At 35.9% G+C, this 26,072-nt stretch overlaps 1 protein-coding gene across 3 annotated transcripts in view; it reads right to left on the bottom strand.

The window, feature by feature from the left end:
* Positions 1–26,072, bottom strand: part of LOC131029706 (cleavage stimulation factor subunit 77) — a 205,659-nt gene that overhangs the window by 161,980 nt on the left and 17,607 nt on the right. For all 3 annotated transcript variants that reach the window (XM_057960309.2, XM_057960310.2, XM_057960308.2), the window contains exons 5-9: positions 11,206–11,306; positions 10,016–10,077; positions 6,008–6,148; positions 5,613–5,741; positions 3,238–3,284 (exon numbers count right to left, since the gene is read on the bottom strand). In XM_057960309.2, the coding sequence (XP_057816292.2) occupies positions 3,238–3,284; positions 5,613–5,741; positions 6,008–6,148; positions 10,016–10,077; positions 11,206–11,306 (480 nt within the window). The remainder of the gene's footprint in view (positions 1–3,237; positions 3,285–5,612; positions 5,742–6,007; positions 6,149–10,015; positions 10,078–11,205; positions 11,307–26,072) is intronic.

The raw sequence follows: 26,072 nt of genomic DNA, 5'->3' as shown, positions 1-26,072 counted from the left end.
GCATCCCATTTCTCAAATTGATGAGCTGTAATGTCCCCTTTCCAGGAGATAGGCAGATGAGCATGGTTGGCCTATTATCTGGGTTCCCATAGGTCAGCAGAGTGGCTAGGGGACCCATTCAAGAGTCATGGAGCTTTGTAGGGGCTTTGTGAACTATTTTGAGCGTTTACACGACAGTTCCTACTTTTTAGAGAAGTCTCCTATATTTTAGGGAGAACTAGCCATTGACTGGATGACCACCTAAGGGACCACGGAGTAGAGCAGGAGCCTTTTGAGAAGTTCCTGCAGTTTGGAGTGAGGTTCCTACCTTTTAGGGCGAGTTCCTATTTTTTAGGAGGAACTACCAGTTAGCCTGGACGACTCAGGTGGCATCGGTGACCACAGTGCTTCAAACAGAATTCAGAACTGAGTCCCGGATTGCATTTTATGAATAAATATTTCCTAAGTTGTGGATTTAAATAATTATATTAAAGTGATTTTATAATAAAATAACTTATAATAAGTTGGCCCCCTTATTCCTAGGCGTTTGATGCAAAAAATGTTGTAATAAAAGTAGAAAACATTATAATGATTAATTATAATGCCTAAGGGGTCAATTTTCAAAGAAAGGCATAGATTTTATTAAAAGTAATAAGTTGAAAATATGGAAACCCTAAAAGTGACAACCTAGGATTTCGAGCCTTTCAAAAAGGCATTTCGAGGTCATTTTTCATCATTCTTGGATTCGTTTTTAGATTATTTTCAGCATTGAGAGGTCTGCAACATCAAGCCACAGTTGGATTTCAGGTTGGGAATGAAAACTCTCAATCTTCTTCAGTGTTTGGACGAAAACCCACTCACTTGCAGCATTAAAGGATCCTCTTTCAGGCCATTTGGGGACAAGATTTGGAGGAGAAATTACATTTACAGCAGGTCTGAGACATCATCAGCTGATCTGAGCAGTTTAGAGGACATTTCCAGCAAAATAAGTGCTGAATATTGTTGGCCATACCATCTACAGCAGGGTCGTATCATCCATTCATGACCTATGAGGTCAAATAAATAATTTAGAGGGTTTTAGCAGCACAATTTGTTCCAGAATTCATTGTTGACAAATAACTTCAGCGAATCCAAGGGTTTTTCAGGAGAATTGGAACATGTGTGGTCTACATGAGCATTTCATTGAGGAAAATTGTTAGAATTTGGAAATCTAGCCTGGTGACCCTGAAGGATTTGCATTGTACATTTATAATTTGTTTTTGGTAATTATTATTGAGGCAAATAAACCTCATTGGTGCCATTGGTGGCAAATAAAAGCACATGTATTGGCCAATTCACCAGTTCAAGCAATAAAACCACTCCTACCAGGCTAGCGTTGGACACCTGGTATGCCAGTTTGGCCTTGAATGTTAAAATTTGTTCATTCTCTGAATTTATTAGCTACTGCAATATAATCAGAAATTCTGAAACTTAATTTAAGTAGTTGTTATTTATTCTTGTCTTGCATTTCCAAGTTGCATCATTCATTCTATCACTCGAAAACCTTAAAAACGCAATAAAACTCAAAACTTCATCAAAACCCAAAACAACTACTCGGTGGTCAAAGAATTCAGTTGAGCAAACCAATCAGATTGTGCCAATTCCTAGTTGGCATCTTTCATGAGCTCATTGACTAGTTGCATGGTGCTTGTTACTTTTCAAAAATTGATTAGAGGTCAGCTAACCCATCAAATTGGAATGTGAGAGGATGTGGAGAAAACAATATTCAGATATCATTTTGGTCACTTTGAGTTCTTAGTGATGCCTTTTGATTTAACTAATGGACCAGCCACTTTTTAGTCATGTACGAACAAAGTCTTTCGTAAACAGCTTAGGAAATTTGTCCTCATATTCTTTGATATCTTAATTTCAGCAAAACATGGTAAACACATGAGACACCTTGATGAGGTATTGAGCATTCTAGAGGGGAAATCATTATATGCCAAGGAATCTAAATGTGATTTTGGCATGCCAAAACTTCTATATCTTGGTCGCATTATTAGCTCTAAGGGTGTGAGAGTAGATCCTAAAAAGATCAAAGCAATCGTTGACTGGCCTACACCCACAAATCTCTTACAGCTCAAGGAATTCTTCGGATAATGCAGATTTTACAGAAGGTTCATTAAGGACTTCTCGCAGACAGCATCAACTATTAAAAGTTGTTTTGTAACCCATACTCTTAACATGGTGGATGCAGATGTGGAGTGGGTTAAATGAAATCCAATATTCCTTGAGGTGGAAATTAAACTTAATTAACTTCCTCTGATATGGAATCAAAGGTAAATAATATCCACAAACTTCAAGAAGAAGATTATAGAATGAGAAAAGAAATATGACGCTTAAGTGCTAATCTTAAACAATAACAAAAGAAAATAAGCATTCAATGACCAACAAATTACCATGGTACATAACTTATATTCTATCAGTTACTCTATCGTAGACATAATTTTTTGTGTTTATTTTCATCAATTTGTTACTTCTTTTATAATTTATGTTAATTATTACTATGTTTAGTTAGTATGTTATATGAATGGATGTGAAAAACATAACATGAGTTGACAATACATCTCGCACAAATTTTCCAATGTTCTTTAATGCTGACCTTACACTGGAATGTAAGCCTATCATAACAACTATTCAGACATTTGGAAATACAAAGTATAAATCCACGATTATGAAATATGTCGTGCTAACCCTCCCATCAAACTGAAGCACATTAGCTGCTCCATTATAATCCAATTATCAGATGAATAGGTTGAAACAAAAGATGTGACTCTATTAGGTGATCACTGAATGCACTCTGAATCATGACATGTTGCATATGCAAGTTTCCTTATAGACTACATCAAAAGAAGACCCCCAATGCTATCCATCAAAAGCATACCCACAATGCCATTCATCAAATTGATAGCTCCAATGTGTTCCACTGCGAAGGCATTCTACTGTGCATATTTTCCAGTTCCAGAAAGATGTTACCAAACCCTAATTTTTTTAAATAGTTAATTTTCTCAAGGAATGTGAAAGTTGATAAAATGCACACACTCAGTTTGCGAATTTAAACATTTACAAACATTTTCAAATTAAAAAATACTCAACTTAAAGTGAGCAATAACACTGTTGCATTAATATGGATATACCCAAAGATGCCTTCAAAAAAGACAACTTTTATTTAATAACTACCAAAATTATCATTCAAAATTCTAAAGCACATTAACTTACATTTCAAAAGCAAGAAGCCGCCTCCATGCACTACATTGTTGCTCCTCCTGAAAATAAATTACAACCAAAACAAACCACCTCCAATCTCAGTATCACCTAAAACTTTAAATGCAAATTTTCACAATTACCACAAGCCAAACAGACTTTCAAGATTTTATTTAGAGACCACCGTTTAAAATATATAACAAGAAATCAATTTGGAGTTTAATACACTTCTGTTTTATTTAAACGTCCATTTAACTCTTATTTAGATTGTGACCCACTCTGGTTGAAGCTTCTACACTGTTCCTTTTTAGAAGTAAACCATCAATATTAAAACAATTTTAGATTCATGAAATCAATGAAGGTTAAAGAATACCAGGTTTAACAAAAGATTTGCATAGGAATGTGGTAATAATATGGGTTGCTTATATTGAATTTGACCATCATAATTGAGGCCAAGCCAACAACTCAAGCTGAGGAAGCATGAGCAATATCTACTCCTCTAACCCCTGCACAAGCATTCTTACATTATCTCCTCTATAACCCTGCAAAATCCTCACCTCGGGTACGTATAATGTGTTTTCCTGCCAGTTTCCCGAAGCAAAGAAACTATGTATAGTTTGTAAATCCTGACTTTGATTGTACATTGTGTTCTTCGTGCCAGTTTCCAGAAGCAAAACTAGTTAGGGTTGCCAGCATTGAAAATATTTTCATCTTTAGCATTGCAATAGTTATTAGCAATTAAGTGTTCATGGTAGTACGAAGAAGTGCATTAGAACAAACAATTGGCCAATCATTGGATGCTAAACGCTTAAACTTTGTGCTGTTGTAAAGCTGTTTTTTATTCTCAAATCAAATAGTTTGCTCACAATGCAACACATGTAATCACACAAATAATTCATTTCCTTCAAGAGGATGTCAACCCATATACAATTCAAAAGTCAAAGATCTTAAAACAGAACCCTTATGTAGATTGTAAATTCAATTTTTTTTTAAATGCTAATAAGCAAAATTCTGATGATCTCTAGAGCTCAACAACAATTTAAATGTAATATATTAAGGCACTTTGGACAAAATATATGGTAATTAGTAACTCAAAACAAGTTCAACTTTTTGCTGCAATAGGAGATACATTCACAGCATTGCATCCAAGGCTCACATAGTAAGCAAATGCAGACACACATGAAATCAATTAGAAAACATAACATAAGTTTAAGGGTTCAAAAAAGTACTGTTTCAATTAAAAAGAATGCAAACAAAATTCAATACAAGGTATTGGCAATAAGCAATAAGTAGCAGACACCACAATTATCAACTGTCTATGGATATTAATTTTCCAACCTCCTCTAAAATAACAGCATGGCCTATAGTCTGTAGAATTTAGCATATCTTATGTCTCATTTAACAGCTACCTATATCACTCACAATTTTGTTTCCAAGTTCACATCTAGAGTCATGCAGCAAAGGAACTCATATTAACTTTTAGATTGCTTTATGCACTAGAAGAAAGTATTTATGCTTGGAAATATCATATTACACCATGAGGAAGAGAGACCAGTATGACAATGAAGAAAATTTTGTTAGATTCCCAAATTTTACATATTATGACTTTCCAGTAATAGATATCATGTCACAGGAAACCAAACCACATCTAGAACAATCTCATTGCTCAAGGAGGGTGTCAATTATGGTACAGTTCCAGTTTCAAAGAACTAAAACAAGTATAAAAGACTGAAAAGTGATCTGGAGTCTGGACACTAGGGCTCTTAATGTGGATTATCATATCAATTAATCAAAAAACTGCTGTGATACTATTAGGCAACAACCAGCCAATTGTTTCAGCTAACCAATAATTTAAATGAAAAAATGGGATGTCAACCTGCACACAATCTATCGTAACTGGAAATAACTTCAACCTTTACCACACTGGGAGATAATCTCAAGGCATGTGATCTGAGCTCAAATAGCAGGCATACACAGACATGAACATCAATTATACACAGACATGAACATCAATTATACACATACAGAATTTTAAGTGATTATCCAGCAAATTTTAATGCAAAAAGTTGACAAAAATCAGCAGACACCACAACTATAAAATGTGTACATAGTATTAATGCTCTAACTAGCTCCAAAATAATGGCAAATCCCAATATTTATTCCACACATTCCCATGTCTTGAATAATTGCTTCTAGATCACTCGCACTGTTATTTCCAGGACCCCATCTACTTATATAAAGCTAATGAACCTATATCAACTTTTTACATTATATTTATGTAGTAAACAAGAAAAGTTAAAAGATTTTGCATATCATGACTTCCAAAGAAAAGATATCATGTCAAATTAAAATTAAACCATTGATATATAATTCAAATGTGGAAAACTTGCTTTTAAGGAGCCTGTAGGAGGCACAGCTAGCTTGTTTTCATCAATTTCCTCGCAAAGTTTCTTGCGTTCCTTATAGACAGCCCTTGCACTGATGTACTTGGGTTGATATTCAGACAGAAGACCCTTTGCCTGCAAAATATGGCAGTGATGTATATTAAATACAACTAAAGCATCCTTTACTTGCTTTTAAGATATGAAACTGATAAACTCCCTATAATTCATTAACTTACAGTAGCAGAGGGCAATTTATAGATTAAAATTGTCTTGTTAGAAAAATGAAACAGCTACAGATGAAAATGACAAATGATGTGAAGGTTATATTAAGAGACAAATGACTATACACATTATATATGTGCATGTTTAATAAGTAACAATGAGTGGAAGAGTTACTGAACCAAAGCACGGCTAACAGCATTTTCAAAGCTTTCATAATCCTTCCAAAGTTGTTCCAAATGATGTGTTGGTATAAGTATAGCTGTTTGATAAGCTTTGCGCATTAAGGTCATGCGCTGTGATTCCTCCTGCAAGGTTGCAGCCTACCAATGCAAACACACAAAAAATAGCTCTCATTAATACTGTATATTAGCCAGTCTGTACACAGAAAATCTAAATTGTGACTTCTTCCTGAGATGTTTATGTATTAAAATCATCATCTATAGCTCAAATAGATATTCAAAAATTTAGAACATGTATCAAAACCAACAAATGCACAGCGGTGAATTGCCCAAGTAACAAACAAATTAAGTATCCTAGAACAAATGAGATTTCTTTCACTCACGCTGAAAACCAACAGAAATAAAAACTGCAGACAATAAATTGCTATTGATCTCCATCTATGGAAGTAGCAGTTAAAATTCTATATCTCAATAAAATATGTGCCTAATCCTATCATGATCAACTTGTTTGTAACGAGGGTCTCTGTGTCAGTACATAATTCTCTGTGTAAGATTTGCGCTTTGGACTTGCACTAAAACCATGTTACAACTGAGGACCAGCACTTGCAGCTAATTTCAATAGAGGGCAACACTAAATTCATAGATTCTCCAAAGGAAGGATAGTTTCTAGATGGGAAACAATGGCAAAAAGATGTGTAATAATAATGGAAAAGTTTCATAGGTACCTCCTCCTTGTGAAAGCAAAAGAAAAATACAATTTGTGACCGATATCATGTAGATCACTATGCTTGAGACAGTAGTCTCCATATTTAGCAGCTCAAGAAACAAGATAAAATTGCATGGCATAATGTCAAAAAACATAAAATAGAATAATGTCAATTGTGCATTATGGGATATATGCTTCATAAAATTCTCTGTCATTTTTTTTCCCAACTCTTTTTTGGATCAACTGTGTTTTATGTTTTAAAAACTTTTCTTAATTCATCTTTTTATGAACATAGTTACTGTGCTGCACAGTACAAACATGCAAGATGAATATTTTGAGCGATTAACTCTTCATGGCATATGTTTCTGACTTAATTTGGAGGATATGCAGACTAGACATAGATGCTCCAAGGCAGATAGCTTATCAATTGGAATTACTTTATGAATTCCACGATTTCAAGCAGAGATTGGTTCAATAGTACTTCAGCTTCACATAGTAAATAGAACTGCCCAGATAATTAACAGCATTGGCAAAGTCAGAGTTAAAATGCAAATGGGAAATTTCCTCTTTTGAAAGGAGTCTTCGTTCAATCATACAAATTAGAAAGAAAGGCAATCTTAATCAGTTAACAACTTAATTGTCATAGAGAGTGGGATGTAACTCATCAATTAGGTTGACAAAGTCAAGAAGACTATAGCTACTAAACATCAGGATGAGAAAGTTCTAAAATTCAGTGGGCACATTGTTTGTCATCATGTCGATGCAGCAAAAGTTGGTGCAGAGGCTCACTGACAGTGTCGGAGCACAGGTATAGAGTGATGGTGCAAAATTCAAAGGCAATGATGGAAGAGCATTTTTCAAACATATTTGACTTGAATGTTGTCAATCTTGTTTCAAAACAGATTAAGCCACAGACACGGGTACTATCAAGAAGATATGATTTAAGTAAGGTTTCATCCAGAGAAGAAAGGTACAACTCCAAGGAAAATTTTATCCATTTTCTTTCAGTATCCTTGTAGGAGATGCCTAGAGTTGTTAGGTTGATTACTTCATTCTTTCAGTGCACTACAAGTTTTGGAGAAGTATTGTTGAACACTGTCAATTCCCACACAAAGGGGGATTAGATTGGTGAATCGATGTTCCTCTTTGCATATTAGTATCAGAGTATCCAAATCCCCTTTGTTTTAGTCTAGGTAAAGCAGATTTTGGCATCGATCTGCAATGCAAGTCATAGAGAGAGGATGATAATTAGTGTCTCTTCTCTACCATGATATCACCAGAGTTTCATCCCTTGGATGTTTGAATATTTCTAGGGAACACCTGGATAACACCCTTGGATTGTCCAATCTGGCTCTCTTAGTCATGGAAATTTTCCTATAATTCTTATCAAATCTTTTATTGGATCCTATCACGATTAGAGATGATAATGCTAATTATTTTGGCTCAAACACAGGTATAAATATGTGACACAGCGAGTCTTTTAACTTGATGTCATTGATAATTTTAGTGACATGTAGTGTCATCTTCAATATCTCCATGTGATGGCAAGAGGAATCCCCAAGTAACATTATTTACACGTGGTTCTTAAGCTTTAGAGTTTAACTGCTTCAGATTTTACCTCAAATGTTACCATAACTCTTGGCACTTTATGTTTAGTTTCGTTACTTTTTCATAACCTTAGGGTGTTTTTACCCTAGCACTTGTTTGTTGCAATTGGTTACACTTTGTAAGCCTTGTTGCCCTACCTTTGGCTATTTATAGACTCTCAAATATCAGACTTCTTTCATTCATTCTTTTCAATACAGGAAAAAAACCCACACCCATCTAGTATCCTGGGTATAAAGCCACAATGTCTGCCATGGTATAAAGCTATTCTTCTGATCATACCAAAAGAAAATGAATAAGCATTCCACGTCTCTTTATGAACAGTGGTATCTCCCCAAATCTCATATTAAATACCACACCTAAAAATAAAGTGCTCCTTGATCTCCAACTCCAAAAGGAGGCAGATAAAGTAAATTATGCCATCTTGTGGAATAGAGTTAGTCTCAATTCATAAGATGTGAAAATAAATCTTCAATTGGACAAGGTGAATCTTCAGTTGTATGACCAAAGGTGCTGGAGATATGAATGATGATGTTATATACTCTATGTAAGAAAATTTTGCATAGGTTCCATATAATAGGCAAAGTTGTGGATAATTTATATCCATAATACAGTGTACAGATTACAGGAAAGTTTGTGACATATTCAGTAGCGTAGTAGACACTCGCCAATCCACTACTTGAACCATTTGTTGCAGATTGATTCCAGCTTCCATCAAGATTGGATTTAAATCACTAAAGCTATTAAATTGCCCCAATGGTATGATATGTATTCTGCATATGTTCTTTGTGTTATATGTCATGCCAAGGTGGGTATTAAAAAAATAATCAGACAATAATCATTAGTTAAGCAGCTACAACAAGATAGATAGTCAGGATCACCATCACCAAACTATATACAAATGGTTATTTCAGTTGCTTAATAGGTTTTCCAATAAAATCTGAATAAGTCCACCATAAACATATTATGACATGTTTTCATATTTGTTAAAGGAAATGATTGAGTGAGCTTCACGAATGTCCAGAAAGCTCAGAAAGGAACTAAAGAAAATCCAAATGAGGCTAAGCCCAAATTCTCATCAATAAACAGATGTTTCGCTTCCTTGTAAGAAATCACTACAAACCTACAAAGTGAACACTGCCAACCATCCAATAGAAATTTTGACAAGGATTACAATCCAGAGCCTATGAACCCTATTAAACTTGAAATATTACTGCGGCAATCCCTTCGGACAATCCAGAGCTGATGAATTCTATCACACTAGAAATATTACTGTGTCAATCACTTTGGATAACTCAGAGCCTATGAACCTTATGAAACTAGAAGTGTTACTGTGTCAATAACTTCAATTTTCAAATAATCCAGAGCCTATGAACCCTATCAAATTAAAAATCCAATTATGTCAATACCTTTGGAAGGTTACTTCAGAAAACTTGTTAGTGACATCATGCAAGGAATTCAAATAGATTTTTGTACTTAGCAGTCACACAGTTTACTCTTTCAAAGTTGTGCTAGGCTTTAATTAAGTTTTAACTGCTTGATGTGTTCAACATGTAATGCAAAGTCAGCTTATTACCTCTAAAATAAGTATTGTATTAATCATCTAACAATAACAAAGCAGAAAGCTTAAATTTGCTTTAAAAGAAAATATATCAAAAAGCTTCGTTACGGTGAAAATGAGTAAGAACTGCATATACCGGTAATGACTTTAAAAATGTAATGTACTCCATCCATATGGGTCCTGATGCAATATCTGTCCCTGGTAACATTTTTACAATATGCATTAGACTTGAGATGCATTTCAATAAAAGCTATAATAAATGTCATTGATGCCATACAATAAAATTATAAATGACATAATGAAGTGTTTGAAGCTAGTTGTGGAAATACAAATAAAAAAAACACAAGCACAACTATAGTTTAACGCACCATACAATAAATGAAATAACAAGGGATTTGGTGATAAGTTGTGGAAGGTAAATCAAACAAAACATAGCACCACAAGAACTGCCACAGCTTATCAATTAAAAGGTTAACATAAAGACAGAAATAACATCGGCATTTTTTATTTTTCAGTAATGAGTACATTTTTTAAGAAAATGTTATGTCAAAAGATAATTGGCATTGCTTATAAATCTGTGAGAGGAAAATATAGCAAAACTAAGCATAAAAGAAAGAGCATTGGAGAATCAAGTTCTTTATTAGCCACAAGTCATCAAATCACCTACAACTGAAACTCTGAAATAAAAAACTGAAAAAATTGTTCACAAGAAGTAGAACACAAAAAGCGAAGAGTAATTATGATTAGATTTTATATTTTCTTTTAGTACAAATATCAAGATGGCCAAGGAAGGATTGGTACAATTCATCCATCTATAGTTGCACGTACTTTCAGAAGCTAATATAGCAAGATATCTATGTTTGGCAAATATCTCCATTGTGGAATGAAGTTAATAACTCAAACCAGTGTGGTACTGTACATTGCAAAATCATTTAGCAAAAAACTCTTCAGTTTTGAAATACAATATGCAAAAGTATAATTCAAAATTCAGGGTGAGAACATCCAAAAGGCTATATCTTCACCCCTGAAAACAGAAATGGGATCTGTACAAATCCATCAAACAATAACACCTTTACATGATCTTTTTATAGCCAATGCTTGAAACCTAGCCAAGCAAGGATTGGTACAACTCATCCATCTATAGTTGCATCTGCTTTCACAAGCTAATACAGCAAGATATCTATGGTTGGCAAATATCTCCAATGTGGAATCAAGTTAATAACTCAAACCAATCCTAAATAATGAATTTCCAGTGAATAATCATATTAACATCAAGTAGATCCTATGGTTTCATCTGTAGACTGTGGTCTTAGTAAAATTGCTCACCAATGTGTTGCAGCGTGAATTCAAATGCCTTTTTAATCTCATCTCGCCCATCTGTGCCCCTGCTTTCGTTGACCTTGTGTATGAAACGAACATAACATCGCCTGCACATTTATGTACATTCAAAACATTAACAAAACACCATTACAACACACTTTTCATTGTCAATGCTCATACTTATTTTTACCATTTTTCATAGCATAGCATCATCAAAGTCAATATCAATTCAAATTGGGTGAAAATCCTAGTTTTATCTCTCCTAGCCAACATACAGGTAAGTTTCTATGTTTTCTCATTTACTTGACAAGGCCGAACAGCCTAACATTGCCCTTATTTCAACCTGCATACATACTATTTATAGGTCAATTAACAACTTGCTTTCACCAAATCATTGGAATTACAATCCTCCAGCAAAAAATTAATGAAAAAGGGCAATGTACTGATTGCCCAACAGACAAATCAACTGTCATTTTGACATGCTAGCAGGAGGGACTCCTTGACAACTAAGTTTGCGTAGTGGGATTCACAAGTCCACAATGCGTATGGTGAATCTAAACTTGGTGAGTGTCAAGGCTTGCCTACCTCACCTCAAAACTCATTGAGCTTGCAAGGTACCTAACAAGTCATATATCTATGGTTTATATAGAGATTTTTGTGGTTCTCTATCCACTTTCTTGGAATGTCGCCATTTTTACGCCATCCTATTCTATGACCGTTGGCCAATTTTTTGGGTTTGTTCTATTCAATCCTCGGAGAACATTGCTATTTATAGTAAGTGCTTGCATGGCACCAATCATTTTGGGTTTTCAAGATTTATTCTCTTTGGTCCTTGGAGAATACTGCTATTTATAGTAAGTCCTTGCATGGCACCAATCTTTCTAGGTTTTTTGGGGTTTGTTCTCTTTGGTCCTTGGAGAACATTGCTAATTATAGTAAGTGGATGCAAGGACCAATCTTTCTTTGTTTTTTTGGGTTTGTTCTTTTAGGTCTCAAAGAACACTGCTATTTATAGAAAATGCTCGTTCCAACACCAAGCATCATTCAACACCAATAATGTTTCAGTGGTCAAAGGTCCACCCTAGATGGTTGTTGATTTTCATATTGAGTTTTCAAAGGTTGGCTCAAAGTTTTAAGAATAAAGATTTAAGAAGTATTTTGACTTGGGTATTCAGTTTTTGATGTGTTTAATGCATTTTTGGAGTGTTTTTTACGTTTCAAGGGGTTTGAAGAATTTTTCCAGTGCTGGTTGTACCATATCAGCTACATAGGAAAGCATATTTTGGCACATTTCAAGAAAGAGACATTTTCCGCTTATCGGTATTGGTCCTTGGATATCTAGCAGCTGGGCAACATCATTCCATATGTCAAATATCATGTCTGATGCTTACTTTATTTTATAAGAGAAATCGCCCTGGGAAGGAACACCCATTTTGGGTTTCTGGCATGTGGGAGGTATAATCCGCCCCTTTTGATCCGCATATTCATCTCCATTTGAGGTGTCTAGGCCTGCTAAACATATCTAGGTGAGATTTAATCAGTTTGGTGATCAAAGAAGGTGATTATCATCAATATTGTGAATCACCCCTGTGCTTTCCAAACACACAGTTTGCTGTATCATGTCCCCATCATGACACCAGATCGAATTCCTAACAACACCTTATTTGCTGGAAATTGTCTTACAATAAGTAAGACTTCACAATTTCCAGCAATAATCAGGACATCAACAGTAGCACATGTTGACCACAGCAGATCGGGTATAGTAGGGTTTGATATTGGACAAGCAATTATTAAAAGATATCGAACCTCCCTCCCTCAATGGCAGCAACGTCATATAATTTATGACTAGTGATTAGTTAGGTTCGGAAATAATGTTTAGAGATGGAACGGTTCATTAAGCCAATGATTAGTTAGGGGAAAAAGCAGCAGTTAAATTAGGAAGAGACGCCACCCTTCAAGAAGGGATATTTGCCTAAAAGATACGTCCTCCCAGCAATAAAAGAATGATATAAGAATAGAGGACGTGGATGGTAGAAAGGGAATATAATCATCTGACATGGTATTGGATAAGGCATTGAATCTACAGCAGAATGCATTATTAATATTGTTTGGTATGAGTTCCTTTGTATGTAATAGAATAAATGCTGCATTTATGAACATACTTCTGCACACTAATACGTTGCTGTTATGATTGCATCACAGTAGCCATTAAACTACTTCTGATTTGTGAAATTCTGTAACTTATTTATTATGTTGAGCATATGTATCTTTCCTATTTTCTGAGTACATTCCAGCCATGGTAGAAGGAAACTAGGCCTGCAAGTAGGGTACAGAGATGGGGCACTCCTCTATGGTATGCTACCTCTATGAGGAGACTAGATGATTCCATGAGCCCAAGGGATACGGAGGGTACTGCCCTTGGGCCTAGAGGAGATGGCTTCCGGGGCACCCTGTTGTGACCTCGTTCCCCTATCATGGTGCAACAATACAAGGAGACCAATCATAAAGAGAAGGAAAAGGTTGGCAAGATGAGGGGATAATGGAAAGTGTACACCTCACTGGGTAGACCACCTCATATGGATGGCATGGGCCACATGAGGTCAAGAGGGATGGTATATCTGCTCTTGAGCCTAGAGTAGAGTATCCGAGACACCCCATCGAGTCACTCTCTCCCATTCTCCCTTATGGTTGAGCCTTCCACATATATTTAATGCTTTATAATTGAATTGATAATTCTGCTATGGATTTATTAATGCTCAAATATTATAATCAGCTTATCAGAATTGTTGTTGTAAATGATTTCTAATCTGTTTGCAGGGTCTCAATCAGATAAAGATAGACTCTAAACCCACTTTACTTACTTTGGAAATTGAGAATTAGGGCAAATTTAGGGCATTCTCGATTAGGTGACATTATATGCTGGAGCAGACTTCTGAGTTAAAAAGGGCATGATTATGTTGAAAGATGATTGGGGTATGATTGAAAAATTATGGCAGATCTGTGGTAATCTTTGGATGAGCATTTGATGAAGATTTGGAAGAAATTTCATTTTGAAGGTACTTGTGCTAGTTGTTTTGCAGCAAGAAGACATAATAATTTGAAGGTACTCATGTTAGTTGTATTGCCATGTTCATACTTGGTCATGTTATGTTATAGATATTTCAGTCCGATAATGTTAATGTGCTTTTCATTAGTCATGTACTTGATATGATGAATGAACCAATCAGATCAGATTATTGCTAGCATTTGTATGTCAAACTACTTCAACAGAAAAGACAAAAAAACAGGGGTACACATTTCATTTCTTTTGGTGGTACCTTACTGATTCAAGTACGATAGGGAGCAGATCTATGAGAATTCTCGTCCTTCTTGTCTACTACTACTAATAGGGTTCTGTGACACACTAGCTCTCACTCTACAAATCCTCGATCTATCACCTCTCAACATTGAAGATCCTCTAGCACTCCCCACACACATTGCACATTTTTTAGGGCAAGGTCACATTACCAATTTCTTCTCTACCACCAGCATTTCTTTGACCCTGAGTGTGGGAGGTTATAAGGGAAATCAATTATTTAACAAGTTGGTCCCACCTAGCCCCATCCCTAGACTCTCCTCAATAAGCATATATATATTTGAACAATGATACTCTATATATATATGATACTCAGAGTTGTAGACACTCAGGAAATATTTGTGAAAATTGTAGATGTTTATCTTGCCACTGGCATAACATTTATAAACTTTTGACAGCTCCTCTATAAATCATAAAGCATTTCCAATATTGTCCAACAGATAAGAATGATAAAACTAAATAAGGATCAACTGCAAAACTATTTGGGTCAACAGCTCAAGTCGTTTCATATTGATTTACATGTGGAGTTAGTTTCCTTTTCTTTCTTAGATATATGGAGCAATGCAACCATGATGAAAACATATTAATACATTGCTCACCATATATCCAAGTTTATGCCTTCAAGCATTCACTGCCATTACAGAAGAGGGTTTCATGTTTCCCTCTGTAATGTCCCCCTTTGGGGGTTTACCTTATTTTTGCCCAAAAATAATAAATCCAATAATACGATTTATTTACAAGAGTATTCTTTCACTAAATTACACAATAGCAATTGAAATAAGAAACATAATCAATTAACATTAAACAAAGTGATAATTAAGATTCCTATTGTAAACATGCACACTATAGCTTATTCCTAATAACCAACCATATTAGAAACTTGAGGGGAAAAGCACAATAGGGCGTCGGTAGACTATCCTCCACAACTAAGCCCAAGAGCACCAAACAACCAACCAAATCCATCCAACCCCTTGGCCCACAAGTAATCCAACTCAATGGGTTATCTACTTAATTGAGGGGACCCATACTCCTGCATCTCCCTATTAAGTTTCCTTGCCAATTCTTAATATGATTGCTTCATAAAAATCAAATGATTAATTACTAATGTTTCTTGATGAATTGGCCTTATGTTTGCACAATGCCATGGATATCTCTTCGAGTCGAAGAGAGGGCGAGCTGTCCACCTCTAAAGATGAGGATTAGAAATATGACACACATCTATGACCTTAAGTGCAATGTTCTCTTCAAAAATGAATTTATATCTTGTGGTTCATTTACATTATTCTCACATTTTAATGTCCCCTTTTATAAATGCCCTAGGTTTTGCCCTAAAACCACAAATCCAAATAAACTAAGAAATGAAATAGAGATATCATTTACAAATTAGATCCTAGTTGAAACCTCGCAATCATTTTAGATATAAAATCGATCTTTCCTACTAGGATTAGGAACATTATCATATATTAATAATTATCTTAGACATGTATCACATCTAATTCATTGTTTGGGTTCAATCATAATGGAGATTGAATAATGAGACATGATAGGATGCCCAAAGCGATCCTCTACCCTAGGCCCAAGAGCAAATATCCCATCCCTCTTGGCCTCATGTGGCCTTTCTCCATCTTATATAAGGTGGTGTACCCAATGAGGTATCCACAATCATTCTCCCTCATCATACCATCCTTCTTCACCCTATTATGATTGAGACTCCATTGAGTTCATCCCAACAATCGATCAGTGTAGAGGTTGAAGGGGAAGTTGCCACCCAACAAAAAAACATTTACCACCCATATATTCAGTTAGTGTTATCCAAGCATAGCAAGGTTTTTGGGAGTATTCCCCCTAGGGTTCCACTTGATAGGGGTATGGAGCACATCATTGAGTTAGAAGAGGGAGCCAAACCTATGATTACAACTCCTTATTGATATCCTAAGAGGCACAAAGATGAAATTGAAAAGGCAGTTAAGGAGTGTTAATGTAAGTTTTTTTATTTTCCTTATGTTAGGTGGCATTTATTTTTTCCTACACATATATTACTAAGCTTGTTTAGGTTATTAGGAGAGGTTAGTATATGCACACGTGGCAAATTACTTCAGCTACATGTGTCACTCCCACCCACACATGGATAGTTGAGTTACACACCTCTTTTACCCTGTTGTGACACCTCACATAGCCACTATTTTGTCATTTCCTAAGTGGGTTATGGGGTAGTTGGGTTTCTCACCCTCTTTCGGCTTTATATGCCACCTCTTATAACTCCTTTTTTGTTTTCATATAAGGAGGTTATGCCCCATGTTTTGGCATCTCTTGGATGTATATGCTATTATTTTTCTATATAATAAGCACTATACTCTCACCTTCACTAGTTCGATGAGAGTCTTCTCAAAATTCTCTTTTTTGTCTTTATTTTTCTCTCATATCAGATTTATCTTCATTCATCTATTTTGATCTTCGATAATTTGTTGCTTGGAGTTGCGTGTGATCTACGACCGACATCAGATACTGGCTTAATTCTTGCTTCTTGTAGAATCTAACATGGTATCAGAACCGTGTTGTCTGGTATAGTTCATTGTTTTTTTTTTATTTGAAAGATTTGAGAGTATTATATAGCTAAAAAATTTCTTAAAAATCAAGTATGCTCTTCTCCTGCATTCTCGTATGACCTGGAGAATTAAAACAGTTTAAAGGAAAATAAGCTTCTACTTAAATTCGGTTATATATATCTATATGTGTGTGTTCTTGTGAGATTTGGGTGATTGTAACTTTTTGGTATTATTGGAAGCTTCTTCAGTATTTCCAGAGTGTTCAGAGGGCTTGAAAAAGTCATAAGTGACTTTTATTTCACCAAAACCACAGTTTCGAGGACAGTAAAAAAACCAGAGTGATTTTTTTTTACTGGAGTTGTTTTCAGTTTGGCTTTAAAATTCCATCTTCCTCTCGTTTGCAAGAAAAACGATTTTTGGGTTGCTTCCTAACATCAAAAAACTTTTGGGTTTCTACTCTTGTTTCCATAAAGTCAGTATTTTTTTCTAATAATGAATTTGAATAGGGCATGAGCCGTTTTTCTAACTGGCAGATTCAGCAACCCTTCTTAACAATTGCATAACTTTTGCCTCAGGTGTCGGATTTTCACAAACAAGTACTTGACGGAAAGCTGGAAACGAGCACTTTCCATTCATGTGGGTCTCATTGAAAAATTGTCTTTTTCATTTAGTAATTGCAGGGTGAATCAACTGCATTTTTTTCTTTCAACAGGTCGTATCTTTCACCTCACAACTCTGTTTTTCAAAAATAAAGTTGTTGGAAAGGTATTGAAAAGCATTGAACGGCAATAAGGCTAATATTTTCAGATTTAGCATCAAATTTATTTGTATAAAAGCTTTCTATTTTTGGCCATTAGAGCCTTAGAAAGCATTGTAATTGATAAAAGGCCTTGTAAATGCACTCGTTATAAAGTGCCAACCTTGTAATATTTGGGCAGGTTTCTTGTCTTCTTTCTTGCATTTTTCCTAATTCTTTGCAATCTTCTTTTCTGCTATCATGGATGCATCTATAGTTCCTCTTTTAACACCATATAATTATTTTGAATGGAAATCTAAGATGAAAATATATCTAAAAAGACATGAACATCATCCTGTTACAATGGGACTTGAAACTGAACCTCAAGAAGCTACAAAAAAAATAAAATGGTTTCACAAATGTGATGAAGCCTTTGGTACTATGTGCATATCAATCTCCCCTGACCTTCTTTTTCACATTAAATTTGCCAGTACACCAAATGGAGTGTGGACCACTTTGGAAAACCTCTTCGGTAAGCAGGATGAGCTAAGAGGTCATTAGTTGGAGAATGAACTCATGGGGTTGAATCCAACCAATTTTGACCAAACGACCAAAAGGGCCTAAAAGCTGGGGGGGACCCTATCTGGGATGGGGTGATGTGTGATTAGGTCACAGCACTATCCTCCACAACTAAGCCCATGAGTGCCAAACAACCAACCAGCTCAGTCTGACCCTTGGCCCAAAAGTAAACTAACTCAATGAGTGGTCTACTTAATTGAGGGGACCTGTACTCCTGCATCTCCCTATTAAGTTTCCTTGCCAATTCTTAATATGATTGCTTCATAAAAATCAAATGATTAATTACTAATGTTTCTTATGAATTGGCAATTTCTTTTTCATTAAATAAATTAATGATTCATTAGATTCAACCATATTGCATACAAATCACTTTGCTAAATACAAATGGCTGCTGATTTTCTGAATTCGAATTAGATCTCAGAATTCTGCTCTTAGTCAGATCAAATTATTTGTTTCTTACCTCTTTCTTGTTTTTTTACTGCTTTATAGTTCCAATTAGTTACCGTTTTATTATCCAGATCAGATCTCAATTTCTTGATTTCAAATCAATTGTCTATTCCAGATCAGATTATTTAATTTCTGATATCCGTCTCTTTATTCCATTCATTGATGCCTCTACTCAATGAGACTTCCTCTTTTTAATATCTTCCACAGTGGAAAAGGTCATGTCTTTTGAATTTGAAAACGACACATTTATTTGCAATTGCTACCCTTTCCTTTAAGTTACTGCTCTTCATTGTGCCTGCTGTTTGGGGAGACTAATTAATTGATGATTTCTTGAATTCTTGCTCTAGGTCGGCCCTTTAATAGTCACAAATAATTTTCTTTATTTTCTTTATTTTGAGTCGGCCCTCTTTTTACTTATTCAATCACTCACGCTTTATTATTTAATGCTGTAGTTTGTGTTTATAAAGCCCTAATCTCAGGCAGGGTATGACACCCTTGCAAAGCAGTTCACTATTGATGAGATCAAGGTGCTTAGCCAGCACTTCATCTTTTATGTTATTTAGCAGCCCTCTTAACACAAACAAAGCAGGGACAACTTATACAAACACAAGATAGAAGAATTGGATATTCACGTGACCCAAGGGTATTCAGACACAGGTTTGGAAGGTGCCTCTAGGTTAGAAATGGTATTGCATTTTATTTTCTATTTTGGGTAAGAGTCTTTCTCTTGTCTTTATGCTTTGACTACTTGTTGTTCCTACTTTGTTGGATCAACACACATCTTTCTTCAACCAAAACAGTGCTCCCTTTTGGCTGAAATATGAATTTTCACAATGAAATTCCAATTGTTTTGTCCTTAAAAACTATTGTTTTAAATTTTCAAGTCTGTGTTGAATCTTGACAGACACCTTTGTTAAGAATATATCAAAGATAACTCCAAATATGCTAAGAAAGGAATGAAACCCTCACTGTTTGCTGCTGTTTTTAACTGCAAAACACCACTGTTCACACTGTAATCTCTGATGTTTGAACTGTATGAATTGAATCCTTTAAAAAGATGAGACCCCCTATTTTAAAAAGATGAAACCTGCTAAGGTGACAAATTGCTGTTATTTTGAGACAATTCTTCCATGAATCTGCAATCTTTTGTTAATAAAATTTTGTTGTTTGTGGAGGAATGCAAACTGATTCTTGGAAGGGAGAAGACTACCCCTGCTTCACAAGATAAAAGTTGTTGTTTTCTCTTCCCAATCTCAACACAAATCTCTTGAAACCCTAGGCACCAACAAATGTTGTCTTACAATGCTCAGAAGGTATAAAATCAATTTCTGAAGGACTGCAATCTACTGTTTTGAGAAGATGAAACTCTATAATGCAATCTTTCTGATTTTCTCACAATTTCCATATATTCAACTGGGTATGCTGGGATCCTGCTGGGTACACCAAGGGTACTGCCCCCAACTGCACGAGTACCAAGATCGAACCCATATGAGTACCTGAGTCAAATTAGAAAGACCCAGTAAAATAGTGTGTGTGTGTGTGTGTATCTGCATTTCATTCAACAAAAACCCACTACACGTAAAATTAGATTCGCACACCACAATATTATTTTTTTATTTTCTTGAATATATCAATTGTACCAAGCACTGAATCCACACAAACCCCAAAAATTATTTGCAAATCCAAAATACTGAAAACCACAAACCATTGAATCAGAAACTCAATCTGCAAATTTGAACACAATGGTGATTCCTACATGAGAGCACACAACAAGCTAGGAGAATTATCATCCTCGAAACTAGATTTACGAAAGGTTTTCATTCTTAGGTAAATAGAAAAAAGTTCATTCTCAAAGAAAACAATGAAAATTCAACAATAACTCTTTTTCTGAAGACCCAACATCCTTTAATAACCTTTTTGGAGCTATTTTGGGAAAAATCGCTTTTTTGGCTTTTTCATTGTTTTCTTGAAGAAGTATTTTTTTGTTTTTTTGTTACTTTTTTGAAAAAATGTTTATCCTTAATAAAATAGCATGAAGTGTTCTAATGATCACTTTTCAGCACCTTGAACCTGCCAACACTTTTATCTGCACAATCAAAACACCCTTTTAAAATAATTAAATGAAAGTTATCAATTAAAATAATAATCAAAGGTACTACTCTTGACAACTTAATTTGTATTCACCCTTTACCAACATCCAATAGCCTACGGAAAAACTTAGAAAAATAGGCTAAAGGTCACTAGCAACTTACACTCGAGAAGGGGACATTGCATATGCTTTAATCATTTGTTCCCAAGATTAGTTCCTATCCAATGGGTAACAGAGTCATAGTTATCATCAGGGAGAACAAGCCAAAATCACCAAGGAATAATGAACCATGCATTATAGATAACACTTGTAAATTTAACACCCTTATGATTTCATCATCTAGGTCCACAAAGTTGTTGTACTGCAACATTTTGAAACCTTAGATAGAAGACAGCACTTGTAGTAGTTCATGGGAACAAAAAACGACCAATCGTGCAATGAGGAAGGAACTTGTATTTATAGCATTTGGAAGTTGCCCCCTCATCCACGCAAGGGAATCAAAAGGAGACCCAAAGTTTCAAAAACACCCACCACATTAATGTCAATCCATGTAATTGACAACCAGGAGCTACTAGCATGAGAACCACCAGGAGCTAAAATTCCAACCACTACATTGATGGCCACATATGTCATCTTCTTTTTCCATTGTTGGAAACTTGGAAGTACATGTGAATTTGCATCCTTGATATGAACAGTTGTTTCTGTGTGTAAAAAATCTGCCTAGGTAGTTGCAGATTCAAATCAAGTTATTAATGGTGTCCAGATTCATGCAAGGAAGTAGATGAGAGTGAATAGTGCAAAACATCGGAGTTACAGAGTTTCAAGGCTCGAGGATACCTCATTACTCATACAGTATACTATTGTTAGGGAATCAGGAATGACAAGAAATTCATCACTTTAGACATGTACATAAGAATAGATCTATACCCTCAAGATTCCAATGAGATAGTGTAGTAAAAGTGTTGAGCTTCCAAGATTCCAATGAGATAGTCTATTAAAAGTATACCAAGAGAAAGGTACGCAGGTAAAGGGATGGCCAAAACTCTAACTCCCAATGGCAACTTAGTGTGAAGGATCAGGAAGTCAAGGTTTGAATGAAAGGCATGCTGATAAGAGGAAGTTTGAGACTCCAATAAAGGAAAGGGAAAAGAGCAGGGGTCGGAAGAAATGGATGCCAAGAAGGAAAAATCCAAAATTCTGACAAGGAAAAGGGATGAGGGAAGGGAACAATTGAAAGGTATATTGAGAGAGAAAAATCTGCTATCCCAAAAGGAATAAAGGAAAAATTGGAGTTGGGTAGAAAGGCATACCTGGAAGGGAAACTCCAATATAAGCACAGTCCCTTGAAGTTTGAACATAAAACACCCCACAGAGAATTTTGAGACCTTTGCAACTTCTAACACACTCGCAGGCACATGGGGAGTAATGTAAAGAAACACTTAGGCAAATTGACACATGGACCTATACAAAGATTTCTTAGATTAGCTATCTGTGATGGAAAAAATGTGGTCTAAGTACATAAAGGATTTGAGACTCAAGCAAAATTTGGCAGAGTCAGATTGATTCCCAACAAGTTCCTCCAATGCATGTTGGAATACAAACATCTTATGATTTTTTATTTATGTCTTGGTTGCCAGCTTTGATTTTTATCTTCTAAACCACTTTGAGGGGCCCACCTTTCACACATCTATTTATACTTGTAATTGTTTCATGGTTACCATTTTAGGTTTACACCTGCTTATCTATTTCTTTGCTTTCTTGATTTTATTTACTTTATGGTGTTTGTTTCAAGTCTAAGGCTCCTTTTGCCCAAGTAATTCGCTTTTGAAACAATTGTACATTCTAGTCCCGTTGACCTATTACCATTTATTCATGGACAGTACTATCATTTGATTCATTTCCTTATTTCTTTCTTCCTTTCTCTTTATCCCTTTCTTTTTGAAGTAAGGGACAAACTCTTCAAAGGCATGTTATCCTCCATTTTCTGATATGTGTTTCTTAACCCTCTTACAAATTAAATTCTCTACCAAGGCCCTGAATTATTTAAGATCGCTCAAGCTAAAAGGGGGATTTTCATGAAGAGTCATAAATAAAAGATGCATGGTAAAAACTATCTATCAAGGAGATAGAATCCATAGGTCCACTGTAATGTCCCCTTAGCTTATAACTTATGAAATTAGGGATAACTAGCTTATAAGAATCAATTGCAGGAGACTACCGTGTAATGTCCCCACTTCTCTAGTTGCCATCCAAATGCTTAAATTCACCTGTCATCCATCTCTACAGGTGAAGTTCAGTGTTGGGAGATGATGGGTTAGCCAAAGGGGACCTATACTTAGACAAATTTTGCTTTGGTGGGCCTTAAATAATACTTTATAATTTTATGTTAAAAAGTTACTTTTTCTAAATTTGGAAAAAGTAAATAAAAGTGACTTATAAGTTACTTTATATTTTCATAAATGACTTTATAACTTTTCCGATGGCACGACCCCCTAGGTGAAAAAAGTATTTTATTAAAAGGTAGTCAATTTTAATGTGGTGTAGACCCTTGAGCAGATTGAACTTATGGGGAGAGGAAAGATTCCATTGGAATCTTAATTTGATGCCTTTAGGGGTTCGATTTGGAGAGGAAGGAATAAGTGTGATTTGGAATCATTATGGAGCATTCTTGTGTTGTTAATTTTATTCATTTCTCTCTGCAACAATCTGCCATAGCAGTCTCAGCAGCTTGGAGGAGCAAATTGAGGACGGAGACCCTTGGTTCAAGCAGGTTGGACGATACCCCAACCATTAATTTCACTTCAGCACTCAAAAAGATAAGTTTCATACCAAATTGAGGATCGATTTATTCAATTTCGTGGATCAGAATCGAAAGTTTGACAGGGAAGGACAGATATGAGCATTTGGATCAGTTATTGCAGAAAGGAATAGAGCATTTATGCCAGCTGTACTGCTCCCTAGGCCAGCCATACCATTTATCATGCTTGGGAAATCATAGAAAATAAATTGGAGGGTTTATATCTGTTTTTTTTGTGCAAATTTCATTGTTAGCATTATGAATAAAGAATAGAATCATTCTTTCAGGTTTATGATATCATTGGAGAGAGATATGAGCATATCAGTGGGGAAAATTGACCAAATTCAGTTAAGTCTCCTGGGGGCCTGAAGGAAACAGCAGCAATTCTATCTATTTGCGCAAGATTTGTTTTTGATAATTATTATTTAGGAGAATAAAACCTCAAGGAGCAGTTAGAACACCTTGGAAGCTCCTGTAGCAGCAACTGAATTCATTTTAGTCAATAAAGAAGCCCTCCAAGCAAGGCATTGGACTCGTGGTAGGCCAATTTTGGCATATCATTGTTGAATTCCACTATTTATTGGCATTTGTTAATTGTTAGAAAATCAGTCAATCTGAAGTTTATTTCCAGTCATTAGTTTATGTTTTATCATTGTTATTCAATTGCATTGTCAAATTCCCAAGGCATATATATATATATATATATATATATATATATATATATTGCAAAAACACAAAAAAAAGCATAAAACCTCAAAAACAAACATATAAAACCAAATTCCCCTACCGCTGGCCTAAGAAATCAGAATCAGAAAATTAAATCAGGTTGCTTCAATCAGTACTTGGCATCTTTCAATGGTATCAGAGCAATGATCCTGCCAGCTTGAGGGTCATTAGAGTAATTCTATGCATCGGGGCAGATTTGGTACCTACAGGTATTACACATGCAGGAGACCTAGAGTGGATTTGAACTTTGTCACGGAACCACCCTTTGAGACTAATATGGGTGATATACCAAAAGGACACAGGAGCCCACCCAGACAGGAGAGACAGGCACCACTCAATCCTGATGAGATTACGAGGAGCTTGGCTGAATCACAGCCAAGAATTGTTCAGGCAATTAACAGATTACAAGACACACTAGACAGAATGGACTTGGGAAATCACAGGGGAAGGCGTAGGAGCCATAGAAAGACAGTTTCAGCTGCAAGGAGCCATGGCAGCAGTAAGACTCCATCTTCCCTGGGTGGCGCATCCATCTCACCACAGAGAGGCAAGACCCATACGAGGACAGCAGATAGGCCTATGCTCCCTTGGTTCACTCCTAGAGATGAACCACCATTAGCTGATCCACAAAATGGAATCACTTTCCAAGATACAGTTATGGCTACCAGCGATGACTGGGCTTGACTTCCAGCGCATGTCAAAGATGCATTTCCCTTGCATCAATATTGTATGCAACGTCGTGATTCCATGAGAGGATAGAATGACAGGGGACCCACACAGTAGTGGAATAATGATCTAAAGAAAGCTATTGATAAGCTGACCTTATCCACTTTTGATGGCAGTGGCTCCATTAGTACACGAGTGTGGGTTCATAAGATGGACATATACCTATCCTTAAAACCCATGGCTGAAAATGAAGCCATTCACTTTGTTGTCTTGCATTTGGAGGGTGTTGCATATGATTGGTGGCACCATGGATTAGTCACTCAAAATCATGCTCTTACCCATTCATACCCAAAGTTCACAGAGAGACCGATTGCCAGGTTTGACAGGAAAGATGTGGAACTTTACTACAGGGATTTAGCTCTCCTGAAACAGTCAGGACATGTGGAGACATATATTAATGAATTTCAACATATAGCAATGATGGTGCCTGAAATGCCCGATAGCAAGGTAGTAATGTTTTTCATAGAGGGTCTTCATGAGAGATACCGTGGTTTAGTCAAGGCTTTGAAGCCTAAGACTTTGCAGGAGGCTATACAACTTACCTTGGACTTAGACACCACACCTCCACCTTCTACATTTCAGCAGAACAAGAAATCTTCTGAAGGTTCTAAACCTTCTCAAAGTTCATCTTCACAGTTACCCAGTGCACCACCTCCTCCTAAGATGGATCGTGAATCACGAAACGAATTAAGGAGGAAGAAATTGTGTTTCTCATGCAAGGAGCCATGGGAACCAGGTCATAGATGCCTTGGAAAAGGCAAGGCACATCTTACAGAGGTCTTTTCTGATGGTGAGGATGAGCAGATGCAAGATACAGGTGATGAGGATACATTGGCTTCTGCCAACATTACGATTGCCTCATTGTCCGGAGT

The sequence above is a fragment of the Cryptomeria japonica genome, chromosome 9 (genome assembly GCF_030272615.1).
Source record: "Cryptomeria japonica chromosome 9, Sugi_1.0, whole genome shotgun sequence".
Lineage (NCBI taxonomy): Eukaryota > Viridiplantae > Streptophyta > Pinopsida > Cupressales > Cupressaceae > Cryptomeria > Cryptomeria japonica.
The sequence above is the reverse complement of the archived record's forward strand: the minus strand, read 5'-3'. Positions and strand labels throughout refer to the sequence as shown.